Source organism: Harpia harpyja, chromosome 13 (assembly GCF_026419915.1).
Source record: "Harpia harpyja isolate bHarHar1 chromosome 13, bHarHar1 primary haplotype, whole genome shotgun sequence".
NCBI lineage: Eukaryota > Metazoa > Chordata > Aves > Accipitriformes > Accipitridae > Harpia > Harpia harpyja.
In genome coordinates, this window is record NC_068952.1 from 40,085,987 (window position 1) to 40,113,087 (window position 27,101).

General features: G+C 40.2%; 1 protein-coding gene across 1 annotated transcript in view; it reads right to left on the reverse strand.

The window, feature by feature from the left end:
* KCNU1 (potassium calcium-activated channel subfamily U member 1) overlaps positions 1 to 27,101 on the reverse strand; it is a 53,482-nt gene that overhangs the window by 19,802 nt on the left and 6,579 nt on the right. Inside the window, exons 6-19 of the mRNA XM_052805455.1 lie at positions 26,951 to 27,026; positions 26,423 to 26,498; positions 25,902 to 26,072; positions 25,374 to 25,465; positions 24,609 to 24,719; positions 22,991 to 23,096; positions 21,068 to 21,150; positions 20,135 to 20,204; positions 19,549 to 19,704; positions 17,490 to 17,602; positions 17,317 to 17,385; positions 15,361 to 15,450; positions 15,129 to 15,229; positions 11,095 to 11,191 (exon numbers count right to left, since the gene is read on the reverse strand). Of these exons, the coding sequence (XP_052661415.1) occupies positions 11,095 to 11,191; positions 15,129 to 15,229; positions 15,361 to 15,450; positions 17,317 to 17,385; positions 17,490 to 17,602; positions 19,549 to 19,704; positions 20,135 to 20,204; positions 21,068 to 21,150; positions 22,991 to 23,096; positions 24,609 to 24,719; positions 25,374 to 25,465; positions 25,902 to 26,072; positions 26,423 to 26,498; positions 26,951 to 27,026 (1,411 nt within the window). The remainder of the gene's footprint in view (positions 1 to 11,094; positions 11,192 to 15,128; positions 15,230 to 15,360; positions 15,451 to 17,316; positions 17,386 to 17,489; positions 17,603 to 19,548; positions 19,705 to 20,134; positions 20,205 to 21,067; positions 21,151 to 22,990; positions 23,097 to 24,608; positions 24,720 to 25,373; positions 25,466 to 25,901; positions 26,073 to 26,422; positions 26,499 to 26,950; positions 27,027 to 27,101) is intronic.

Below are 27,101 nucleotides of genomic sequence, written 5' to 3' on the forward strand. Positions count from 1 at the left end.
TACAGACTGGTGGTACCAAGCCATGAGACTTCCAATCTTTTTCCAGGCCCTTTAGCTGAAGTCCGTCAATCTCCAGAAGTTCACAAAGCATAGCCAAAACCACTACAATACCTATCCCTGTTGCTCTCTTCTGTCACTTGCACAGTTCTTGCTCTCAGCAGCATTTGCAGCAAGAAGTTTCACAGGCGAACAACATGTTGCATGAAACATTTTTTGATCAGCTTTGAATTACCCAGCCTTCAGCAAAATGAAAGGTCGTTTTGCATCTCTGACAAGGGGCAGGAAGAGGCTTCAAACTAACTCTCCTGAATTTAGCAAGCTAGTACCAAACTGGAGAGAAAGGGATGCATGTACTCCTTTAAATCTCTGCAGTGTCTCTATGCAGCCTTGTGCTAACTGCAAACAATTGCATCTATTAGCCACACATCTCCTCAGATAACGAATCATTAGGCCAGTGATTAAATGGTATTTTGGCAAGTAAGAGACTATCTTCTCACAAGCTCTCTTACTTGACTCAGATTTACCAATCAATCAATGTATGCATCTCCATCATAATAAAGCCATCATCTATATACACAACCTGTCAGAAATGACAACTCCTCATTCTAATATTATGGGAAATATATACGCCTTGGAGGAAACACTTGTTGGATCCCTAAAGTGGGAGATGGAGGCAAAAGACAGCAGGAAACTCACTTCATCGTAACGGCATCCACCTTGCCAAGGCCAAGCACATTCTGATGTAACAAGCCATTCTTTAGTTAAAGGTTCCTTCTGCCATATACTCTGCAAGTTACCTGATTCTTAGAGAAATCTGATTTTCCTGAGAGACTCGTAAATCATCCTGCACTGGACTCTGAGGAGCTTGAGGATGAAGGCACTGGAACTGACATGCTGTAGTACCCCAAGAGAGAGATAGAAATAGTCTCTGATTGAGCTACAGTCACTACAACTGTCAGCAGGTTATCTGGGTCACAAATTGACTGTGCTGTGGGTGCACAGTTATCCGTGTTGGCTCTGCATGAATCTGCAAAGAAAATAGTTGCATTCGCATGATGCTGTGCATTGCCATGTCTGTGTTACCCTTCCTTCTCTATCACATTCTCATTTGAGGTCCTTACCACTTACATCGCACTGAATAGAATATTAAAAAAATCACCAGACCATGTTACCAAAGACCATAAAAGTGGAGCTGAATTACAAAAGTTAAGCACACTAGGTACTTTGGACTGTGGGCATTTCTGAAAATTTAGTCCTAGTGGCTGAACATTTGAAAATACTGTTCCACAGTGTCAGGTGCATAAGCCACTGGTATAATCAGTCTGTGCCCAACCCACAGACGAACTGAGGCTATTACAACAATAGCCCACCATTAATCTTGGAGAAAAATTTGGTTTTATACCGCAAGTAACGCTAGTTCAATACCTTATATATCATCCAAAATGGCAGTTTGGTCCACTGTACCAGAGTTGAACTGAGAGTGCTACAACATGGTAAAACATTTCTTTTTTGCCTGTTTCCACAGCCATGACCTAATCTAAACCAGTCACCCATGTTTCCATGAATCAAAGTAGATAACGTAGCTCTCAGCTACACTGAAAGATGGTCAGACACATCCAAGATGTTTCAAACTTCATTTGAGGACTAACATAAGTGATCAACAGTTGTCTATAGCATTAGAAGGCCGGGAGTGGAAGTCCTTTTATCAAATTGTTAGCTGCCAACAACTTCCTGCTGACAAGCTATCTTTAAATTCTTCATAATGCCTTTGCAAAGCCCTAAAAAGCTTTGTTGAATCCCTTGCCTGCAGTCTTCCGACATCAGCTCTTCCACTCCTTGTCGTGGGAAAATGTGGCTACAATGAGTCTTAATGTCACATGTACACGTTGAGGTCTGTGCTCATTTGCTTTCCCTTCTGATCTCTAAATACAGAATAGCGGCAAATCCTCAGGAATCGGAGCTTATTTCTGTGTCCTAAATTTTTCCCAGAGAGAGATACAGGGGTAGAAGCAGGCTCACAAAGCACCTCAGGACAAAGCAAGGCCTGGAGAGTTGCACCATTGTTCCCCAGAAACCTACACACATGAGAAATCTGTGCACAAAAATCTCCAGAGAGAAAACACCCATCGGTATCTGTGCAACGCAAGCAGGTTGCTCCAGCAGCTGGATCTGGAAAGCCCTGGCCCAACAGCACAAACGCCCTGACGTCCTTCCCTTGCCTCTGTACCGCAGCCTTGCGGATGATTTAACACTTGGCATGTGGACTGTTCAGTTCACATCCCATTTGGGAATCCTCTTATTGTTTTTTTGAATCACTCCCAGATCTGCACATATGTTAACCTTTTCCTTTAGGGAGGAGTGGAGTTTCACACACACAATGAAAATTGCCTGTGCCTGTGAAGGCTGCTACAAAGCCCCTTTTCTCACTCCCAGGCCCACACTGTGAGAATACGGTGCTTGTCTGGACTTGGCTTATTCATTGTCATGGATTATATCAGTCCAATCACAACGCATCAAAGTGCTTTGCCTACCTCACAAGGAACTATGAGGCTTAATTAATTGACACGGAGTTATTACGTGTCATTGCAAAATATTATAATTTAGAGTATTCCATCCAATAATTAACAAATACATCAGGCAACAAGTAAAACCAATCTTAAAAATGCGTAGTTAAATTTTTCTTAATTACATCCACTGAACCAAATCTGCCCCTAAGCAATGCACATGTAATCCCAGTGAAGTCAGTGTGGTTGTACAGAATACACTAAAATAAAAATAGTCTGTAGTTATCATCTATATTGCTGCAATACTTACAGTCCCCCACTAAGTTTAGGGACTCCTGCTTTACTTAGAGTTGTAAACATGAACAATAAAGGCAAACTAAGTTGAACTGAGAAAACAGTATGGAATGAGACATGTAGCACTGGGACTTACACAACACAGAAATAGAAAGGCTGATTCCTAGTCTAATAGGCACTGCCTGACACCACATTTTAAAATGGAGCCAAGATTCTCCAGTAACAGGACTCCACGTGATGATGCCTTAAGAAGAACTCCTGATACCTGTGTGGCAAAGTCTGAAGAGTTGGCAGCACTAGCGAAATTCAAAATGCGTAACTGGATAACTGGACTGAACTGTCTGAAGATTGATCTAGATGCATTAGGGCCTACTTCACTAAAGAAACCTCAGAGTGATATATAAGAAAAGACACCTTCTGCTTTTGTTATCTGCTCTCCATTTCTGCATTCATCCTCCATCCAAATCACCTCTCTCAGCTAACACTTTTACTATATGAGGACATGTTGTTCAGCCATAGATAGAAACCAGGTGTAATAACTCTAACACTTTTGCAAATTAATATAGCATGGTTATCGTGGGGAAGCTGGATACTACTTCTGCAGGTAGATCTCATGTGTCAGAGCTATAAGCCATTGTTTCTGACAGAAAACAACATCTCACTATTCATAACATCCCTTTTGAAATCTTTGCTGAAGCCTCCTTCTCCCCTTCCAAGGTCACAGGAGGGCTAGATAAAACGCAGCTTCTTCTCCTTGGCATGGACAAGTGTACATGCGTATTTTTGTTCTTCCACTGCTACTTGGGCTGGGCACAGGCTATATTTTAAAAACCAAAGCCTGATCCTGCTACCCACACACAGAATAGAGACTTGCTTTGATTCCAGAGAGTAAGACAGCAGACAGCTTGAGTAAGGGTGGCAAAATTCAGCTCCTAATTATTAGATTAAACCCTTGAAACAGTTGTCATGTATGAAGGGACAAAGTAGATTTTGGCAAACAGGAAGGGAAAAACCAAATATTCTCATACTGATAAATAATCTCTGAAGACAACCTTGTCATTTTTGAGAGCATCTCAACAGTTTCTCTTTTTTTTTTTTTTTGGTCACTGCTTATCAAAATTTGCATGGATAGTTAGTGGGTTAATTTAATTATGAGCAGCATTTATGAACAGCCTGATGGGGGATCTGCAGAGGGCAATAGAATCTGTTCTTGAATTATGAAATTGCACACACTCACACATCTGGAAGCCGTCATGGGACAAATCTCTGTCTTGTAAATGCGTGTTGAGTGTTACAATATTTTACTAAGCACTCCCAATCTGTCAAGGTTTACAGGAGAGTAGAGACTGGGAACATTTGGGATCATTTGTGGCTTAGAGCCATTAGCTACTTCCACCCACTTATTGTGACGTTATTAATAGCAAAATAATCTAAAGAGCAGAACTTGGCTTACTCAAGATTTTAGATAATAGAAGTGATTTTCACTAAAGGCTAAAACCAGGGAGCCAGGACCCAGCTGAATAATAGACTATGCTGGGTAGCACAGCCTTATTTTTGGCTGAGCTGGTGGTAACTTTGTGCAGACTCTGTTCCTCAGAAGACTTACCTGCAGACCTTAGCCTAGCCCTGTTGTTTCAGGTCTGTGTAAGAGGTGGCACATGGTGACACCACCCAAAAAAATCACCAGAGAAGAAAATGCTATGTTATCAGTGTGATGTTGACCATCCCTCACTAACTGCCCTCCTCAACAACTGTTAATGGTAAGAAGGGCGTTAAGCACCACACACAAGATAGATACATTTACACTTCATTAAACCACGGATAGTGTAACAAAAGCCATCTGCCAGAAGATGAAAACGTGTGAGCTCTACCTCTAGACTATCCCTACTAAAACTCAAGTTAACTGGCTAAAAACCAATGCCATAATGCTTGCATGACATCCAGCGATGCTTGTGACTACTGTATCGGCATTGCCAAGAGTAATTCTAAATTCTCCTGGACTCAAAGACAGAGACCAGAATGGCCAATTAGCTACCAAGACTCAAATCATGCAGAAGTCCAATTCTAGCCTGGCACATAGGTATGGGATTTCATCCCATGAAAAGCAATCACCTGCTGAGGAAATCAGGACTTGGCCTGTAGAAGAAACTTTGCACAAAGTTTCTTCACCTTCTGGAGCCATAGCTCAATGAAAAGATTTGGAAGACTTCGAAACTCCATGGAGATTTTGGCTTCTTGTTAAGCCATTGCATATCTGTTCAACTTAAATCCCCATCCAATCATTAAATACGGGTGTTTTTTTTTTTTAATGGGTCATTATGATGTGATTTATGACATTGGTGTAATTGTCAGAATTACTGTGGGTAATTAAAATATGAAATGCATGCTGCCAGAGGCTTCAGTCACTCTCAGCACCCTCATTAAAAATCAAGAGCTGACCAAATTATAAATAGACTGGTTTGCACAAGTTCACAGGGAAAGCTAATTATGAAACTTATCCTTATGCACTCAGAAGTCACACCATCAGTCATGCAAATTCTTTAAGTGATTATACTATTGTATAATGTGGAATCGGATTAGTACGTACAGGTGGGTGCAACTCCAGTTACAATGTGAAGTACAACAGCACTTTGCATGGTGAATGTGAATCCCTAAAACTCTTAAGCAAGCTTGATGATAGATGTGGGACAAGGGCCTGGGGAAGAGAGAGGTGCTGTATTTTCATGTGAAATATAGAAAAAAAGACTGAGGAATACAGGGAGAGGCTGCAAAGGACAAGGCACTCTGATCTCTAATGGTAAGTCTCAGAGAAACAAGAGAGGCATGTGAACACAAGGGAAGAGAGCTTTAGAAAGAAGCTGGAATAAACTTTGCATTAGCTGACTAAATTTGTAAGGAATGGCGACTGGCTAAAATCACAGGGAGTTTAGGTGCCAAATACAGTGAGCGTGAACGCAAACTCAAGTTAAGAAAACATTCTATATATAAAGGCAGGCAAGGGCTGAGACTTTATCTTTCTAGTATTCTGAATTTTTTACTCTCCAGAAGGGAAGGAAAAAACAAGTAAATAACTGGAGGCCTATATCCAAAAATTCAACCAAGAAGTAAATCACTTTTGGAAGAAGAGTCCTGTTACGAGTTACCAGTAACACCTCCAGTGACTTAAAGGCCCAAATGGAGCATGCTTTTGTTTATTATGGGGTTTCAAAAAAAAAAAAAAAAAAAAGAAAAAAGTGAAACCCTTCCTTCCCTCTTTTCAATGCCAGTAAACAGACTTGGTTTTCACGCAAAGAGACAATGCAGTCTGCACAAAACAAGTTTGGGCAGATTTTGCACACCATGGAAGCTAGGTTTTCTGTGTCAGAAATCCACTAAAATATCTGCTCCATCACAATGATTTGTCAGTCTTATTTGTTGTGCAAGTTTCAGTGAAGATAAGACCTCGGTGTTCCACGAGCAAGATTCAGCCAGCCCGCATTGACATAACAATTTATTGGGGTGCTTAAAGATCCATTTATACCAAGAAGAGTCATGTTCCAAAAATAATGCTGATTTATATTCTGTGTACCTGCACAAGATTCTCGGGGCTGGAGATTTGAAGAGAGAAAGTTTGGGGGAAAGTATGCATGGATGATGTCTCCCACCTGAATTTTTTTAAGAAGTCAGATAAACCTAGTTATCTGCATGTGTATTTATCAGCTTAAATATCATTCCATCCAACCTGTCACCGTGACTCTGACAAGTAGTCCTCAAAAATACACAGCAAGAAAAATGGGACTTACCAACACAACAAAAAGTGGAATGCAAAATATTATTGCCTCTTCCTAGAGGAGCTCCCTGCCTAACATCAGTTCATAAACTTCCAGTGTCCAAAATACCTGTTCATCTTCTTCCTTAGGCATCCCAAACTCCAGAAATGCCTTTTGTGTAGTTAAGGAGGGACTCCTTTTAGAATTCCACCCCTGAAGTGTTTGAGAGGTACCTATAGGCATCCACACTTTTCCATGTTTCTGCAAACCCTCTGAGGTTTGGCTATCAATAAAACACCCCTTCCATGTCTCTCTCCCATTCTAGCAATAAAACTAAAGCTGAAGGAACGTGAAACTTGTCTAACTTGTGAGGTTTTTTGCTATGCCAACAGACTGCTACATTTTCCACAGAGCCCCCACCCTGTAGCGTAAATACCAGGTAGTGATCAAAAGCACAATGTGCCTGCTGACAAAAGGGATCTTGCTCACTGTAACAACACTTTCTCCACCTTTATCTATCTCCTTTTTCTTGAGAACACAGTTTTACACTTGTCCTTCATACAAATAACCCGAGGGTGGGAATTATTCAGAAGGCTCGTGTTTGACACCCCATCTGTTCATTTCTGACAGCGATATATAATGTAAGGCTATAAAAACTTGAAAAATAATGCAACATAAAAAGGGATTGACTCGGCTCCAAGAGGCCATAAACGGTAACAAATACCATTGTATGATTTATTTCATGCTGTAATCTTTACAGTAAGTCATCTTTCAGACATTTCCTTGTGACAGGTTTTAATAATATTAATGCCCAGAGCAATCCAAATCATCGCCAATAGACATATTTATCAAGCTGCCAATCCAAGTAAATGAAATTCTATAAGCAATAATGTAACATGTTTAAAGGAAGCTAATAAAACAAGTCAGGAGAGAAATATTACTGCAAAGTATGCTCTCTCTAATCCAGCCCTGGATTTTATACAGCCAAAATGCAAATCTTTCCCTCCATGATTTATCGCTCCAAAAATACCAATGACCTTTTCAGGAGCTCTTGCACAGCCCTTCTCACACATTTATAAAGACTGTGATGCATTCTGCCAGATGAGCTGAGCTGGAGCGCTCAGCATTACTGCCTTGTTTTGCCCTACCTTTGGACTGGGAAGTGATGGGTAGCATCAAAGAGTAGGATCTTAAGTCTTTAAGATTTATTAAAGACTGACAAGCCTTAACATAGGCTTGGCAACTCAGCAGGTATTTACGAGCAATTATCCAGGCACTAGATAAGTTACAATTAACAGGGAGATAAAACTTGGTTCTTTAACCTGGTTTCCCTTTTAATCTAATTCAGTTTCTACTAATCCATTGCTTGGCTGAAGTGACTGCACCAGGGCAAAAGGGAAGGAGACACTGCAGAGTTGTGTACACATGGAGCCTTGCTCACAAACATTCTTTTATGCCTCACTAGAAACTTAGCAGGAATGAAAAACAAGAGTCAACAATTCAGCAAAACATACACCATTAAATTTGTCATGCCTTAGGCAAGAATGCGTGGAAAAACCATGACTAGTAAAGCAAGTGTATCGGTGCAGGGGCTCAGAAGTGCTTGAGGAATCCTAACAGGTCTTTATGTATTCACTTCTGGATGAGCTTTATAGGTATTAGGGTTTTGTTGTATTGGTTTGTGACGACTTTTTTTTTTTTTTTTTTAAATGATGCTAATTAAGTTCTCCTGGATATAAAGATCTGCTTATTTTCAGTGGGGGAAACAAAAAGAGAAAGGAAAAAATGTACAAGACTTAATACGTGCAATACAATTTAAGATATCTTTCATTAAAATAGTCTAGGACACCAGCAATATTGACAAGACCTGAACCAAGTATGTTCTGAGTCTTATCCTACTATACTTTATTGAATTTCCCTGCATTATGGTTTGACTACATTCTTCATTGATTAGCCCATATGCAAATCTTGTCTCAATCTCAGATGCAAATTTCTGTTTAAAAAAAAATAATTGGGATTTAAATATTTAGTTGGCTAATGTCCCAGTAAACACAGATCTTTCCAAAGGACCCTATAAAGGGGCAAGAGGGTTAGTATCCAAGTAATTTTAAAAGTACTGCCTGCTGGACACAGTGGAAGTAATCTCTATTGCATATTCAGAGAACCCTGGAAATGAGACTTGCGTTAAAATGTCTACCTTCTCTGGATCAGATTGCAGTTTACCATCCTAAATCAAAAGGAGCAGAGATTTGAACATGGAGCTCCCCTTGGTCACTGTCCTAACTATCGTAATTTGGAAGCAAAAGGTCAGTGTTAGCTTTTCTATTAGCAGAACACCCCAGGGGGAAAACCTCACCTTAATCTGAAAATGGGCAATTGGATCCAATTCTACTCTTGGTTTAAATAATAATAAAAAATATTTAGGATTAATTTGAGAACTCTAATGTTATGAAGAGTCAGCCCCAAAGAGCTGTATTTTGCATTGTGAAGTTTCCTCTACGACTTTCAATACCTCATTTCACCCTTTCCTACTTCCGTTTGCCTTCCCACTCTTTGTCTGTTCTTTCTATTTAGACTGAGAGCTCTTTAAGGCAGAAACTGCCTTTTACCATGCACATACACAGCATCCAGCCTAACAGGATCCCAGTCCCAGTAGAAGCCTCAAGGCACCGCTATAATACAAATAATAAATACTGCAACTAATAACAACAGTACAGTAAAATGTCCTCCCCAGGGAAGTGCTGGAAGACCAGTCCCTGGTGTCATTTAAAACTAAACACCAGAAAACATACCTGCACTGGCTGGATAGAATATAGAGTCTTTATGATATGGTGATGAGGGAGAATCTTGATGGGGATGGGAACAATTATTTATCTGCATATTTGGCTATTTCTTTAGGGGATTTCAAAATATCTCTTAGTAACATTTTTGTTCCTCACTGCTAAGCAGCAGTAGAGATCTCAGGGAAAATAAATAAATAAATAAGAAATATATAATCCCCAAGGTGTAATCCCGGAGTATGGAAACTCACTTCACTTAAATACCTCCCTCTGGCATAATTGACTTTTCATGTGCATGTTAATAATGATATTTCAGCAGGTTGCGAGGGCTTGTTCTTCTCTCCCTACCCCCCACCCCCTTTGGTAAATTATGTTATTGGGCATGAGGAGGGGGAGGGACACATTATAAATCTAATTATGTTTTCGTTTATATTTAACAAGTCAGCACAATCTGGTAGTATGCGCATATGTATTTACTGTGCAGTCCCAATATTTACAGCTGACCTAATCAGTTGTAGGACAGCAGCACTGAGCAACATTTTATTGTCCCGATACCATGTATGCGCTGGGGACAGCTGCTAAGATGCAAAGCTCTCCAGAGGACACCTTAGAGTCCTTGCCATACTGACATTTGCCTTTGCTGCTGAAGCACAAGACAGGATTTTGAAGGGAGGGGAGACATCATTTATTGAGCCTCTTCAGTTCTATAGAGCTGCAAATTGCTCACAAGCAGAAACAAGGCAAGGAATACCAGTTTGTGCATCTCTTCCCCTACTAGGTTCCTGTTTACTCCCTGCAAATTCTAGTGTGACACTGTTTGCTAATATGTCCTGTTACCTTCTCTAGAGGATGCTCTGGAAGAGCATAACAGCTGGCTATTACTGACAGCTCAGTATCAAGACCACGATACTGGTCTGATATGCTGATATGCTTCCTTATGCTGAATGTAGCAGCTCAGGTTAGGAGGAGTCCCAGTGCAAGTCAACTGGACTGGCAAACTAAGTACACTGTAGATAAGAATACTGCAATTCACACCTTGCCTTAGACAGCAGATGACTATGCTCTGCCACCAGTTTGTAAACCCGGCTGGGAGATCAGATTCCTCTGGCTAGGAAGAATTTAGATGGCCTAGAAAGGACTCTAGCATGCATTACTGATGTTAGAGAAAGGCTGTAGCGTTTGATTTCTCTTGGATCTCCATTTGCTTTAGAGCAAACTTCTTTTAGAGTATACCAGAGTTTGCTACTCTTCCAGGTTGCTGCCAGCGTCACACTACAATTAAATATCTGAGCAAAGAGCAAATCTTGGTGTTGGCTGTTAATGCTCCTACGCCTAGCTGCTCCTGCCTCCACTCTGCTCTCTCAGAAGGAGCCAAATAAAATGTGCTCATGACTCAGCTGTTCAGCGCTGGTATCATTGGGCTTCTGTCTGGAAGGCAGTGAGCACTTTCAGGAGATATACCAATCCCTTCCTTCTCCTTCCCTTTGTTCCTCCATAGTGCTATCAGGAGTTCACAGCACAGGCTTTGAGCTTGCAGGAGAGGATGAGAGGCTAAGGATTTGGATGCATAGGCATACGTTGTGTTTTCTATGCTGTTCAATTGATCAAGATAGGGAGAATCCATAAACATCCACTTCAACCACAACCACCAACAATAGCAGAATTAGTAAAGAGGCACACCCTGCTGTTCCCACGTTCCACACAAATTTGCAGTAAGTCAGTCCAGGAAATGTCTGCTCAGCATACACACAGCTTTACATTTCTTACCCAGTAACAGAACTCTGAGGTGGGAGAACACCAAGGGACCTTGACTTTGCAGGCTCTCCATCTGAAACATGTGATTCTCTATAGAATTTCAGTTTCTCTGAAACAAAGGCAATGAAACAGAATTGGGTTCCTTTTATATAGCCTTCAGTTGCATTTTGGTTGTGTCAGCAAATGGCTACCATGGCATTTGAGGATTCTGTGGGGGCTTCAGAAATGCTAGACAAAGGAGCTCTGAGTAATTGGTTATTCATACCAACTGCTCAGAAATACAGCATAGCATTATAGTAATTCCACCTAGCATGCATAAAACAGTCTTAAATATGGTGAGCACTACAAACTTAACACACCATTTCATTCCAAAGGGAGCTCCTTCTCTTTGTGAGGTTCTTGTGTTGGAATCCGGAAGCTAAAACTCATACAGAACTGCAGAGTTTTTCCCCCCAAATGAAGGAAACCTTTGTCAGTTCTGCAGGTGGAGGCACAGATGAAGGAAGCATACCGTCAACACATAGCCAACACACACTTGTGTGACCTGTAAGACCTTTGTTCTCTCATTTTGCATGGGAAAGAACAAGATGTGTTCTCGACTAGAGAGAATCACGACTTACATTTGAAAATGAGGGGGTCCCAGAGCTGGTCCTGAAGGGGGTGAGTGGGTTTCTGGGCTGGTTCTGTAGGGAGGGGGAAGTCCAAGGTGCATGGGGGTACTGGGGCTGGGCCTGTCCTTAAAAGTGTGGAGGAGGAGGATCCTGGTCCTGCAGGGGAGAAGGCGTGCTCTAAGTGCTCCATGAAAACATGGTCCTCCATACAAGAAAAAGAAAAAAAGAAAAAAAAAAAAAAGGGTAGGAAGAGTTCATACTGTGTACTTGTACCACCCTTATACCTGTCCTAAGTGACGTGCAATTATTCATACCACTATTCTCTGAGAGTAAAACCATTTTTATCTTCCTCAATTTCCCATCTGGATATCAAAATTCAGAAAGGCTAAGTGGCCTAAAGTCCTAGATTGAATCTGAGGAAGCAGATCAAGAAAATGAGCTCAAGTTTCCAAAATCCTAAAGTAGCTATTTAACAGCTGGAACATCTTTTCTCTGACACTTGATCTAGTCCTTTCTGGGCCATAATCTGAGGTCATGGGCAATTAAGCCCAGCGTTATAACACCAGGCAGTGATTTGAGAATGTACAGCAGCACCCTCTGAGATTTTTTTAAGAGCACCAGAGCCTACCTACATCTCCTGCTTTTCATGGTGATGTAGCTGGTTCAGGATGCATGATGTTACTCCTCACACTCCCCTGGTCCGTACCTTTGTTGCTAGTCTGCATTCCTCCCCTTGTCAGCATTTGACAAGAGGTGCAGCAAAGCTCTCCATGTCACATGTGTCTAAACATGTCCAACGCGTACAGATGGGAAAGGAAAGGTTGGACTCTGGAGGAACATTCAGACACATGTATCTTTTTATCTCACAAACTGACAGATGAACCCTCACACACCTTTAACTTTCTTATGATGGCGTAACTATTGCCAAACCATACTAACCCAGATGAAACAGCTAGCAATTCCAAAAATACCCCTGGAAGAAAAAGGGACAGACATCCGTCTAAACAGGTGATTTGTCAACCTTAAGCTGTAATTGGGCTACACAGGTGTGCTAAAAGCAGGTGCATTTAGCCTTAGTAACAGGACACCAGTTTCTACACAGCCCTGTGTTCAATGAGGCGGGAGTTGGATGTGGAGAGAGATAGTTCTGTGAGAAGGCTACATGCCACTTGATTCCTCTAGGTCAAGCTTAATGGAATAAGTCAAGTCAGAGAATGAAAATTCAGAACAGCCTGTCTTATGCAGTAACTAATAAGTATCTGAGAGAATTCTCTTACAGTCTTCTAAACCAAGATACTTGGCTAACTCCACAGAGCTGGGCTCAGTCCCAGCCTTTATCACAGACTTCCTGGGTTCCTGTGAACAACCTGTGCAGGGCCTGACTGCTCAGGGCAGCTCTGAGGTGCTGCACAGATGCAGAACAGGGAGAAAAGCTCTCGTTTACTTCCACTGCCTGATCAGGTCCTGAAGAAGGGCAGGGTGTCATTGTCTCAAGAAGCCCTATTGCCTCTTAATACATATTTGATGATTAAAAAAATCATTAATAATCTAATAATAGTAATAGGTTTTGATTAAGTCTGGATGATAAAGGAAAAAATAGCCTTTGTTTTCTGTTCTGACTGCACTCTGGTACACCATTTACACTCCTGTTAAAATGACAACAGTAGCTCCTTTGACTAAAGCTCGCAATCTGTGAGGCTCCTGTATTAGTTTTTAGATTCATGACAATGAACTTGCTTTTTGCCAACTATATTTCCTTATTTCTCTTGCAGGTACTGGAGGCATACTCATCTACACTAGTTGGGGTCTTTTCCATCTAACCTTCCCCTTACTTCCATCACAATGAGTTTGGAGGAATCCAGAATACCATGTACCACTTAAACTAAATCATATGGAGAGTGGAGGAATGAACCAAAGTGCTTATAATTAAGCTCTGTTTTGCTCTGATACATCCAGAATCCTAGGGGAAACCAATGGCAAGGTCTTTTGCCTGGCAAAGCTCCTGATCCACCTCAGGCAACTACTCTCTCTACAGTATAACTGGTGCAGAACTGCAGGTTTGCAAACAACTGCTTTTTATTAATACACATTTATACTGAAATGTCATCTTGTCCTTTTAAAATCTAAGATTGCCTAGGAAACAAGAAGAAAACCAACCAGGTGGAGAGCTCCTACGGTGTCAATGTCTTTCTATTCATTTGCCATTGACTTTTATTGAGATGTCTTTGCAGTTTATGGAAGTCTCTTTTCTGGGAGGTAACTGGCTTTCAGGGCCTTAGTTACATCTATGCTGATAAGTGTGTTGGACTGAAAATGGGCTCCAGCTTCTCTTTCTACATGACATTACTACATGGAGTCCTCCAGGTGTCAGCATGTTTGTGCTTGTTCACTCAGTCTGACTGAGCACAGTGTGAATGAGTATTGCCTTTATCTCAAACCATCTGCAGTTCAGAGGCATGTTTTGTAATGTGGCTTGGCTGCCATCTGCTGCTTAAAGGATTTGCAAGTGTTTGAAATACAAGTAGGCATGCACGTGTATATCCACATTTAATGGAAAGCTCCTTCTCTACTCTTTAAAGCAAAGCACCATCTCAATGGAGGGGAGATACTAGCAGAGAAGTGTACAGGAGCCTAGAAGAGGTGTACGTTTTGGCCTTAAATGCTTAATGAAAAGGCAGCAAGCTTCAATTTCGTGCAGTTACACACAGATCTGAGAGGCTGTTCTCTATTTCGATGGAAAACTAACACCTAACAAAGCCCCACATCTTCAAAAATGGAGTTTGAGGTGAAAAAGGGATAAGTTGCTCTGCTTAGGGTTAGATGTTACCCGTGATTAATCTGTTCTCTCCATCCAGCTAAGATTTGCAGTCCTTGGAGCAAAGACCATTAAGTGTTGCTATACAACTTGTACAACCTCAAAAACGTTTATCTGACTTCATGTTTAAAGTTTTATATTCTCACGATGACAAAGATCTAGACACACTTCCTCAGGGAATCCTGACCAAGAATCTAGTACAAACCAGACACAAAATTCTGTTTTTATCCAGCTGTAGCTTTTGCTTCAATTATACACATGCTATAGTAGTAAGACACATTTGCTTCAGTCTCTGAAGTTAAAGAACAGTATTCTGCGATAAACCTGTTAATGAGTGAAAATCTTGAACAAGGTATATTCTGTCCTACTCTTTTTTAGCCAAGAAGCTTTGACTCCTAAAGAAAAGCATAAATTTGAAGCATTTGAAGTATAATCATAATCTCTGAGACTTACTGGTATCATCAGAACAACCCCTATTTTATCAGGTAAGTAAAGGGCTGTGTATTCCAACTTAACCTTCTAGAGAAATAGTTAATAAAAATACAATTAAGAAATATTCATTCAGCCATATTTTCCTTTTTTTTTTTTTTTTTTAGAGAAACAGATTTTTAAAAAATTACCTGAAAAAGGTTTTGAGTAGAGTCTGCTTTTACATTGACATTTTTTAATCTGCTCTGGATCCTGTATATCGCTGTGACAGGCTTTACAATAGAACTGTGCCCTAGAAAACAAAAGTGAATTAGCCAGAACTGAATTGTGTTTAACTGATGAGAGAATAAATGCACTCATCTGCTGTCGAAGGATTTTCTGTTCTAGACCTTTTTTCAACAAAACAGTAATAGGGAATCTTACCTTTTGACTTCTGCCAGGGAATGAGCAATAAAAAAGCCCATTGTATTCTGATGAAGCTTTATCTGCGCAGATGGATTGATCAGGATGGTGCTGTATTGAGAAACAATCAAAGGAGTAATCACAATTTGTCTGTCTGGTGACATTTTTCACCTCTGTTGTGAGAATTCAGACTATATGATCATAACAGTTTCCTCTCACCTCGCAATCTTATATTAATCCTCTTTGTTATAGCTTCTGTGACTTATGAGAGACACATGGGACATGAAAATGTTAACATGCTTTTTCAATGGCATAAAGGGAATTTACTGTCCACAGAAACCTGGGGGAGCCATGGAAGAACAGGGACTCAAAGCATGCAAATCAGCTTTTGTTAGGATTTCTGCAGTTTATTCAACTCTGAGGCTCCTGAGGATTTGGCAGCTTTTTTTTTTTGTAATTAATTTGCTAAATTGTAAACTTCATAGGAAACAGGTGCTTTCACTTCCAGTGCATTATTTTTGAACATGTTTAATGTAATAAAATAATTCATAGTTTACTGCAGCCTGGATGGGTCATTACTCCATGGGGTCACTGAGAATCCCAAATACTCACACTTAAAAGTTCTGTGCAACTGAAGATACTAAGGATGTGCAGGGTTTGAGGTATCTGCTCTAATGCTGAGCTGCTGGGCTGTTTTAAGCACATCTATGTTGAATCCCCTGCAGCATCATTAAATTTACCACTTTCCCCTACAAAGGCCACTCAAGGTACCAGCTCAGTCCAAATTCCTACTGCTTTCAACCCAGTTTTAATGAATATTGGTAGTGCGAATGGCATAGGGAAAGATGACAAGGTTGTTAACATTTTCCTTCCACACAACAGAAGGCCTGGACTCAGCTCCTCCAGATTCATGGCTCAGAGGACAAACAAAATACAAATAACTATAATTATTACTGCAGATACTGTAGCAACATCTAGACGTCCTGCTTTTAGAAGAGGTATCTGTTCTGTGCCAACTGTCGTGTAAAGAAAGCAAAAATATAGTCTCTACATCTCAAAGAGCACGCAGCTTCCTTTTCCCTCTTGCTTTCTCTTTTCATCATTCTATTTTCAGCCAGACAATACATGAACTCAAGGAAGAATAGATTGAGTTGTGGACTGTCTTCCATTAGTGCTAAGCAACTACATCTACTGACTTCTTTCAGTGTAGAGTTCATTCAACAATTCTGGAAGAAAGCCCCAATGTATTTCTCACACCAGTGTTTCCCTACAACCCTCTGTTTTCAGAGTTTCTATTCTACAGTTTCGTCAAAACAGCCATTTCCTTTATAAAAGTGGAAACAGAAATAATTGCACTCAATAGTCTGCATTTTCTGGGCGATTTCTCAAGCTTTTTAAAGATCTATGGCACTTATTTATTCCCCTTTCTGAACTAGTTCCAGCTTCCCCATTAGGATGTCTTATATTTCATCATTAGAACAGACAGAGTGTTATCTGGCCCAGGACCAGATCAGCTTCAGAGAGCAAAAGCTGTGCTGCCAGCATTGACAAATTATCCCTTTATGACAATGCTTTATAGCATTTAGGAGCCTCTGTAAAACTCATGTGGCTAAAAAAAATGAGGAGGCGTTTCCTTTACCAATGAAAATAAATATGCTTGAGTCACCCCAAATCAGTGAGACCTATGCTGTTTGCATATGGAATAAAGGTAAGAATGGTGTTTCATCTCCTGTCTCTCGCCTGATTATCTGTGAGAAAAGAGGAGGCAGAAGAGATTGCTGTATATGGTAAAATTCACACCAGCACTTAAGTAACCAGGAACAACATTTCGATCCTGTCTCCTAAATGCTGTGCATAGGAAGATAAGAGGTGTATAAAACCTGTGCAGACCCTAGGCCATGTTTCTGAGTTCTTTGCAAATTGTTAGTTTGGAATTAGTTGACTTCTTACTAGAAGAGAAGTCTGCCATACAATTACCTCTCCCCTTGACTGCCAAATTTGAGTTCAATTCCCAAGAGGACAAGGTTCAGTTTTAGAAAGCACAACCTGGGGAAAGAAAGCAAGCCACAGTTGGTCACAATATCTCTGTACTGTGAAAAGACACATCTGGAAGGAAATAACAGAAAAACAACCACATCTGTACCACATACCGACAAACCTCTATAAAAGTCATGTCTGCAAAATCATTGGAGAGCTGAGAAGTCATTACTTTGTAGTCTTTGTCTTCCAGAAGCATTTTGTCCTTCAAATATTTTCTCTTTGTCTAAAAGAATCAACCATAAACAGAATGTATTTATTGAAAGGCAAAGCAAGTAGGATATGTAATCTAACACTGGGCCGATACTCTTAACACCACACAGTATTAGATCAAAGGCCCTTAGTTACTGGAAGCAGCATGACATCAGCTATATGTTGTCAGAGACAATATCACAGTTGATAAACAACAGACCAGGGAAAGTCTCAACCCTTCTAGACACTTCCAATTCATATTATCATCGAAGAACAGGTGTTATTACTGCATACAAATAAAGTTACAGGGAAATTTCATGACTGCAAAGTATTGGGAGCCCATTATTTGAGCAAAGTTACACCTTACTTTGCAATAAGATTAACCTGCCTCCTTAGTTATTCAGATGAGGACTGGTCTTGTGTTAAGTTTTACCAATCATAAATACAGCTATTAGAGGTGTGATTTATTGCTGAACTGTGATCTTCTACTCCAGTATAAGCACTTTTTTTTCCCTTTGGTAGTTGTGTGACTAGGGAAGGGTTGTTTATACCTAGGTAGTTAAAGCAGCAAAACATTCTACTGCTTACAGCTCCTTCAGGTTTTAGACTACCACTCACTGTGTCACCGTATATGCTATTCTCTTAGCCTTCTATATAAAACTTAATAGGCTACTACAAATGTGTAAAAAAGTGCTGCTTTCCAAATAAAAATTATTTAATGGATTTTGACATAAAAGGCTTTTTTCAATTTAAAAAGTTTGCTGAGTTTTCATAGTATGCTTAAAAAACCTTAAAATATCAATTTTGCTAGCTTTGCCATCTCTGTGAAATATTTGGACTTGAATGAAACAGCACGTGTCAATGAAAAAACACTCTAACAAGCAGCCCAATTCTACATACAACTTCTGCATTGATAAACTCTGTATTTATTTCACCTGATATCTCTTTAGTTTGTCTAAATTAATTTTGTGAATTAAAAGTCCCTGAAGAGAGAAAGCAGTCAAATTCTTTTGTGCAGGAGATTAATGTGAAGTATCACATATAGCCACTAGGTGATAGCAAAACCATGTCCACTGCAGGACTAGCAAACCTGAGGCTTGTTCAGGCAACTTCATGCCTAAAAGTTCTGTATTTTTATTATTTGATTAGATCTTCTGGTATTGATTTGGAAATATCTGAGTAACTTGTGTACTGTGAAGTTAATGCATAGTTTATCAATTTTGCATTGTAGCAGGTACCGATGAGGAAAGACAGATAAAGGAGGATAAATTTGGATCACCCTCCTTGCATAGAGATGACAGGATTTCTAATTGCCACTGTTCTTGTGTAAATTACCCTGTAAGACCCAACCAAAGAAATAAATAAGCCTAAAAGGATACTGAAGAAAGCATGCTATTAACTGGAAAAGGTACATTGGACTGATTTTCAGCCCGTTTTTGGGGGTGTCAAGCAGGAGTGGTTCCACTGAAGTGCTTTAAGCACAGATTCAAATTGTGAATGCCAGACAGAATGGAATCAAACACAGATGCAGAGAAGCTAACAGGGTCCATACTGTGCAGTAACCAAAACTGATTTACTGTGTTCTCTCAGAGGCAGTGGAGCACCAGCATCACATTATTGCTTTTGAACCTACAGCAACAGACAAGGTGTTTCCATGTATCAGCTAAATGCAGCAACATAGCTTGCTATGGGCCATCCTTTGCTTTGGTACCTCCTTGCACACTACTGTAAAATGCATCCTCAGGTTCTTTTGCTTCAGCATGCTCTAGAGCACTCTTTTCACCTCTTGCACTGAATTCAAGTATTAAATTAGAAATAGTCTGTTAGGTTTTCCTGTCTTCTGTGCCAATCTTAATCCCAGCATGACCAAGATAAGCTTCGAAAGACCTGGCTGCAGCTTCTACTCAGAAGTCTGGCACATACTTCAGAGAAGATTCCACTGGGCTGCATTCACATTACTTAGACAAGTGAAGGACGTACCTCAGTATCCTCTTTCACAATGAACAAATTGGTTAGGAGGGTAGACAAACCAGGAACAAGGCAGCTTTGTGCTATGAAGCCTAGCTTCAGTTCAGCGAAACAGATAATGCTGTCACCTGTCCTCCAGTCCCAGCTGGGGATGTTTGGCAGGTATACCTGTTTCAGAGTACAAAAGTGATTACAGATCACCATAGAGATAGGCAAGGCCACAATGTTTCTGTAAAATGACAATTCTTGTCTGTCTTGCCTTCAAAATTATTATTTTTTTAAAATCTGTGCTGGAATATGCTAGCAGATAGCTAAATGGACTTCTGAGGTTCTTTGGGTGGGTTTGTTTTTTTAGTTTTCTTTTTTTAAACATTAAATGTGGATTTGCTGACAACTTTGACAAAACCAACAAAAACAAACACAGAGTTATTCTTTATTTTTGGTAATGTTAAAAGATATTCTAGATAGGTTAGTAACTGGATGAGTAAGAGGAACTGGACAAAGATCCTATTTTTATAAAAGGCAGAGATTTTTGATTTCATAAAGGCCAGAATTTCAACCGTGACAACTCTCATGACAGACAAGACAATTGTGATACCTTGTTATGAGACTGAATTATCTGTAAAATTACTCTTGTGTTCGGGTAGTGATTCTTGATAGACAGCACTCTGTACAAAAGATATAATATCTGATTAATATGCTTGGTTCTCGCTAGGGTCTCTCATTTTTCAAGTCAGACTAGTTTACTCTAGCAGACAGTGATTGGAGAGTCGTGACAAAGAACACCATATGACCCAATACCCGTATCTGGGACCTCTACACTTTAAGCATATCCAAGTCCACTATGTGGAGAGGAAGGTAATCACCATCAAAAGATTTTAAGATACTGGTGCGTGGCTTGGACACAGGGTGAAGAATCATACTTGTATCCCACTAGAAGTCTAGAGTTTAGAGAAGCAACAATAATGAATATTATTTGCTTTGCCAATTCCACCCGTAGATTTCATTCATAAACTAGTATCTCCACTTTAGTAGATGACTCACAAGTAGAAAATAAAGGTAATCCAATTTGGAACTTGGACTTCTGGACTGTTTTGGGGATGTGCTAATTATGCCACCAGATTCACACAACCCAGCAGTACTAAGGGAGTCCCCAATTTAAGTCTGCCCAGTACGAAGATGTGTAGAATTAGCAGACCTGACAGCAGAGCTGCACCAGCCAGTAGTGTGCAACTCTCTCCAGTGTAAAGGATCCAGACTCCTCAACTGCTAATATTCAGGGTATTGAAGAAGGTAATTACACCATATTTAGTAACATTATATTCTGTATGGGGTTACAAGGCTGCACAGCTGTCTCAATCCCTCAACACATCTGACAAAATCATAGCAGAAAGCAGTCAGTTGGCTTTCAGAGTTCTCAGGCAGAAAAAAACCGTGACAGGACAAATATGTTCCCCTGCCAGCAGCACTATCTGTGTCACTGTTAATATCAATCAGATAGAGATGAAAGCACTGGAGTATCTCATCCTACCTCATGATATTGGAGGTATCTTCAGTATAAGGTTGTGGAGAGCAAACATCTGCTAGAATGAGACAAGCATTCGCAGATTCCATCTGTAACCCAGGAGAGAAAAGGTAAATCAGGGTTTAACCCCATATGAAGTACAACAATCTCCGACAGCAAGATGATTTGGTGGCACAAGTCTTTAGTTAAAAATTGTGTAAGATCATAGAATCATAGAATCATTTAGGTTGGAAAAGACCTCCAAGATCATTGAGTCCAACTGTCAACCATGCTCACTAAACCATGTCCTGATGTGCCTTGTCTATGCGCTTTTTGAATACCTTCAGGGATGGTGACTCAATCACTTTCCTGGGCAGCCTGTTCCAATGCTTGACAACCCTTTCAGTAAAGAAATTTTTCCTAATATCCAATCTAAACCTCCCCTGCCACAACTTGAGGCCATTTCCTCTCGTCCTATCTCCAGCCACCTGACAGAAGAGACCAGCACCCACCCCACTACAACCTCCTTTCAGGTAGTTGTAGAGAGCAATAAGGTCTTCCCTCAGCCTCCTTTTCTCCAGACTAAACAACCCCAGTTCCCTCAGCCGCTTTCATAAGACTTGTGCTCCAGGCCGATCACCAGCTTGGTTGCCCTTCTCTGGACATGCTCCAGCACCTCAATGCCTTTCCTGTAGTGAGGGGCCCAAAACGAACACAGTACTTGAGGTGCGGCCTCACCAGTGCCGAGTACAAGGGAACAATCACTTCCCTGCTCCTGCTGGCCACACTATTTCTGATACAGGCCAGGATGCCGTTGGCCTTCTTGGCCACCTGGGCACACCGCTGGCTCATGTTCAGCCGGCTGTCGACCAGCACCCCCAGGTCTTTTTCTGCCAGGCAGCTTTCCAGCCACTCTTCTCCAAGCCTGTAGCGCTGCATGGGGTTGTTGTGACCGAAGTGCAGGACCTGGCACTTGGCCTTGTTGAACCTCAAGATCACCATGATCCTATTACTTGGAGTTGTGCACATGCCTGAATGTTTCAACAGTGACGCAGCTCCAGTCAAACATACAGTATGCAATGCATATTTCTATTTTCAAAAGTGCTGAACATGTGAAATTTTTAAGTTTCTAGTGCTAACATCTTCCTAGAAGAGGTTACAAAATACGCAACATTGCTATATTCTTTCCCAGCGAAGTCCAGCCAAAGCACTTCAAGGGTCAAAATTTGGGCAGGTCAGAAGACCTCTGTCTCAGTCATCTAATCAATATTAGGGCTGTGTAATAAAGTCATTAACAACCACAACCAAATGTTTCATTTACGGTGGAGGTTTTATAATTTGCTGGGAACTGGGTGAACATCTACCACTGTATTTCAAATAGGATACTAACAAATAGAAACCACACTAAAGTTAAAGCCAGTGGCGGTTTTTTGTTTGTTGGTAGTGCTGGTTTGGTTTTTTTTTCCTTTAATCCAGGTCCATTCCTTCTGCTTCTATTGGAATATTTTGCTGAGTCTTCAATATTTCAAAACACAAGGTCTCTTCTTTTCTGGACATCCATGAATGAGACCCAAATATGATGCACACTCTAAAGATGAGCTAACTAAGGGTTATTCCAATTATTTAAATACAATTTCCAGAAATGCTGCACTCCATAATATTCCTCTTTCAAAACCAGACGATCACAGTTTGGCTTTCCCCTTTACTTTTCCTGTTTCAATGCTTGAAAAATTTATAGCCTGAAAATTCTGTTATGCCTGACTCCTGCATTCTCAGTTCCCATGAGCAATATGTTGGCATGCAAAAGGTACCACTAAAATAAGTGGAGCTCCTTGAAGTGTAAATCTCAACATGAATTGAGTAAATGCAGCTCAAGCATCCTTTCATAAGGGACAAGATTTTCATGAGGTTGGCTTATCTACAAGAAAGCGCAAATGATGAAGTTCTTACTCCAACTCTCTTCAGATCTTCAGAGTTTAGTGCAGAGCCATAAAAGAAAGTCGTGTAGGCTGAATAGCATTTGAACACAGCTTCCAGCTCCAGACTAGGAAGAGACCTATTCAATACAAACAACAACAGGGCGGGGGGGGGCGGGGGGTAATCCATCAATCTCTCATAATTACATTCTCTGCAAGTCTCCATTTCTCAGAGAAGCTATTTGCCGTAACTACTTGCTGTTTAAAAAAAGCTACAGGGATTTTGGCAGCTCAGTTAAAGTACATAGTTTAGATTTTAATGAAAACAAGCTTTTATAAAACTTAACAGTCATGGAAATGTTTCCTGGATTTTTCCTGTCTTCTGCTATTGTCATTAATTTTTCATGAGTATCATTCCACAGCCATCCATGCAACTCTAATTTTACAGCTCACTGTTACTCCACAAGAGTCAGGAAATGATACTTCCTAGGGCTTGATTCTGTATTCTCTTTTCAAATGAAACTGCTGAACTTCAACTTTCTCTCCAACTCAAGTGTTATTTTCCTATTCAATTTATGCAAACTGTATCTACCCAGGAACTTCTGTAACATTCTCTTCTACATGAGCTGTACAATACATTATCATGATATTCCTACATTGATCCCAGTAATGAAGCATGCCCTGTAGGAAGGTATCCAATCTTGATTTAAAGACAGGAGTTGGAAAATCCACCCATTCCCTGAGCAGTTTGTTTCAGTGATTATTAATCACTTCTCACTTTCAAAAAATGCATGCCTTACTTCTTACTTGAGTTTGCTTGACTTTACGCTTTAGTTATTAGCTTTTGTTATGCCTATATTTTCCAGATTAAAGAAGATTTTTAAACTGGTTGTGAAGCTACTTAGGCACTTTAATTGAGCCAAACTCCCTATCCTCTTCATGTTATGCTAAACAGACTGAACTCTACATCTCTTCCTCTAAAGCACTTTTTCCTGTCTTTGAACCGTTTCTGTACCTCATTTCCATTCATCCTCAATTGAACAGCTCTCTCAAAATGTCATGGTATTTCAAAAGAGATGCTTATAATATTCTGCTCACCTCTTGCCCCACTTCCACTGCATTCCAAGGTAAAATCGTGTTTGTGCTCCCAGCAATCACCTCTCTCTGAAGGTTCTGCTTTCAGAAACATGTCTAATAACTTCAGCTAGGCAGAAGGAGGGGATCTGACAGGACAGTTGAAATGCCTATTTTTGGCACATTAAAGTGGCTTCACTTTCCTCCCTTTGCCATATGCCAGCATGACCAAGTGGAAGTTACAAGTTTTCTCCCCAGCATGAAAAAATGTATAAGAAATTGAGACAGCTGACAATTATTTGATTGCCAGACGTGGCAAGACTTAAAGTCAGGTATATCTGGCAAAGCTAGCTTACTATGGAACTTACAGGGAAACTTTTTTTTTTCCCCAGTTGATCACAACGGAGAACATTTTATCATGAACATTCCAGCATAAAAGCTTCATTGCCACAATTTGGTTTGTAACTCCTGTTAATTAGTTACACAGCATTGCTTTCCTTTAATTTCAAATCTCCTACATTTCTCCTAAGTGTTCAGGGAATCAAAGTCAAATATCTCAGAGAAATAAGGATACTTACTCTCCCAGAAAAAGGATTTCTGTGCAAATATTTCCCTTGTCCCGAAGCAAAAAGTCTCGTAGGAATGTAGTGACACTCTCCAGAGTGATATTACCACAGACAACAATATAGCTACAGGAAGAGATCAAGCAAGATTTATCACTTTGAAAATAGTAGAATGGTTGTTGCAAAGCTGACATTGTATGAAACTACACACCCGCTTGTAGTATATTAATCACAATAATGCAGAAGATAGCTTGTGTCTTTGGTCTGATGGAAATTTCATCCATCGTGACTATGTACTTCGGGAGTTATTTTGGAAAGGAAGAGGAACTGTAAGTGTTAGAAGCAGTGAATTGTAGACATTCCAAAAACAGAGTCATAGAAGGAACTTTGTAAGACCTGGTTAAAGCTGTACCTGCCCAGTCCTGTGAGTGGCAACCCCCCCCGCCCCAACCCGAAACCCCTACAAAACCAAACCACACCTACAAAAAACAAAAAACCACACCACCCCCCACCAATGAAATAGGTCTCTTCAATCTCTAAGTTAGGCTATCATGTCAGCTAGCTTCTCTTCCTTTGAAAATAAAGCCCATGCTGAATAGTGCTGTCGACAAGGTTTATTCAGACAGTCTTGAGGTAAGGATCAAACAAGAGTAAGTTTCAGGGTATCATTTAAATTACTACAGGAAGCTTTATTTAGCTTCTTATTTCTTCTGAGCTGGTTCCCAGCCTAGTCACTGACCTGATTTTTATTTTCCAAAGACAAACAGCAACGATACTTACTTTTTCCCACTCACCACTTCATAGGAGGATTTGTAATTTTTATGGCTTTCAACGATTTCCACAACTTCAGGGATAAAGTTTGCAAACAGTACCTAAGACATCAAGAAAAATCATCTTTCTCAGAGCCAATTCTGTCTCTCCTAACCATGATAAAATTAATTTGTGAGAATTTAAATTATGTGGAACAACAATAAGAAATTTACTTCCGATTCCTAAAATCATTGGCAGGAATGTACAACTGTATGATGTAGTGACAATGGATTTATGCCATTGATACCTTGGATTAATTTTGTCCAGTATTTTGGCTCTAGCCAGTATTTGCAGCTGCAGGAAGAAACACTAGAAGCCCTGCCAGCTCTTAGAAAATTACTCTATAGCAATGCCAGTAAATAATTAATGTCAAAACTCTCTTTGCTCATAGATGTTTAATCCCTACTGCATCCCTGCTAAGATCAAATTTTTGGTGACACTGCTGTTCACTGTCCGTCCCCAGCTGCCATTTTCAGAAAAGAAATATAGGTTTCTTACCAAACCACCAATAATGAAGAAAATAATGAAGGTTCGACCCAACGTTGTTTGAACCACTACATCACCATAACCAACAGTGGACATAGTCATCATTACTAGGTACATGCATTTGAAATAGCTGAGGGACTGGGAATTTGCAGGCTGAACCCAAGGATCTCCATGGTTTTCTACCTGCCGAGGGGCAGGAAAAGAGAAAAGAAGAAAGAAGGTTAAATTGGTTTTGGTTTCAGTCCATCTCCAATTCACAATTATTTCATTAAAAAATTAGCCCTATTTTACTTATTGCAGAAGTGATTCATTACTGGGGAGGGCGGAGCAGGAAGGTATTGCATCAATGCAACCACATCTGATAACATACACAAGTAAAATACACTGACTTGAGTCATGCTTTGTCCTGGTACAACAAACTCATCCTCTCCCAAGAGAATGCTGCATTTGTTAGGAAAAAACATATACCCAAAGCTCACATGACAATACCGGTTTAAGGTGACAAGGAAGGATGTGTAGCTGATGATACATACCAGGTGAATAAATCCTGCAGCTGTGAGCCACGTGCTGATAAATATAGCAAAGAGCTTGGAGAGCTTGATTGAGTAACTGGAGATAGAAAGGGAAAATTCGCAGGACATTTAAAACGTAACGTTCTTTGCCAGAGTTAAAATTTCCTACACGACCCCACTCCGCTCAACAAAACTCTTGTCTAGTGAGTGTAAGATTACATACAAAGGATTTAGGATTAGAAAAATCTTCCTACATCCAGCCCTTTCTGTCATAGGCAACATGTCAAATAATCCCATTTTTGACATTTATTAATCTCTAAAACCTTTTAAGATTTCTTGCATTTATGATTTCCACTCATTTCCCCACCACCAGAGTTTCACTGAGCTGATAGTTATAAAATTTTTTGTAATTTCCAGCGCAACATTATTGATAGTAATTTTTTTCCATGTGCAACACTAGTATTTTCCTTTATTACTTGAGTCAGCCAAAACACACACATCAGGGAGAATGTTAGGCTTCCAGGTGTACTCAGCAAGGCATTAACTTACTTGTTCTTTGTGATCCTGAGGAACTGCAGTATTCGTGGAAGTTCTAACAACCTAAGTGCTCTCAAAAAACGCAAACCTGCAGAAACATGAGAAGTCAGAGGAGAAGAAAAAGTCTGTCTAGAAGTGGAGTGTTTCCACATATTCAGGTATG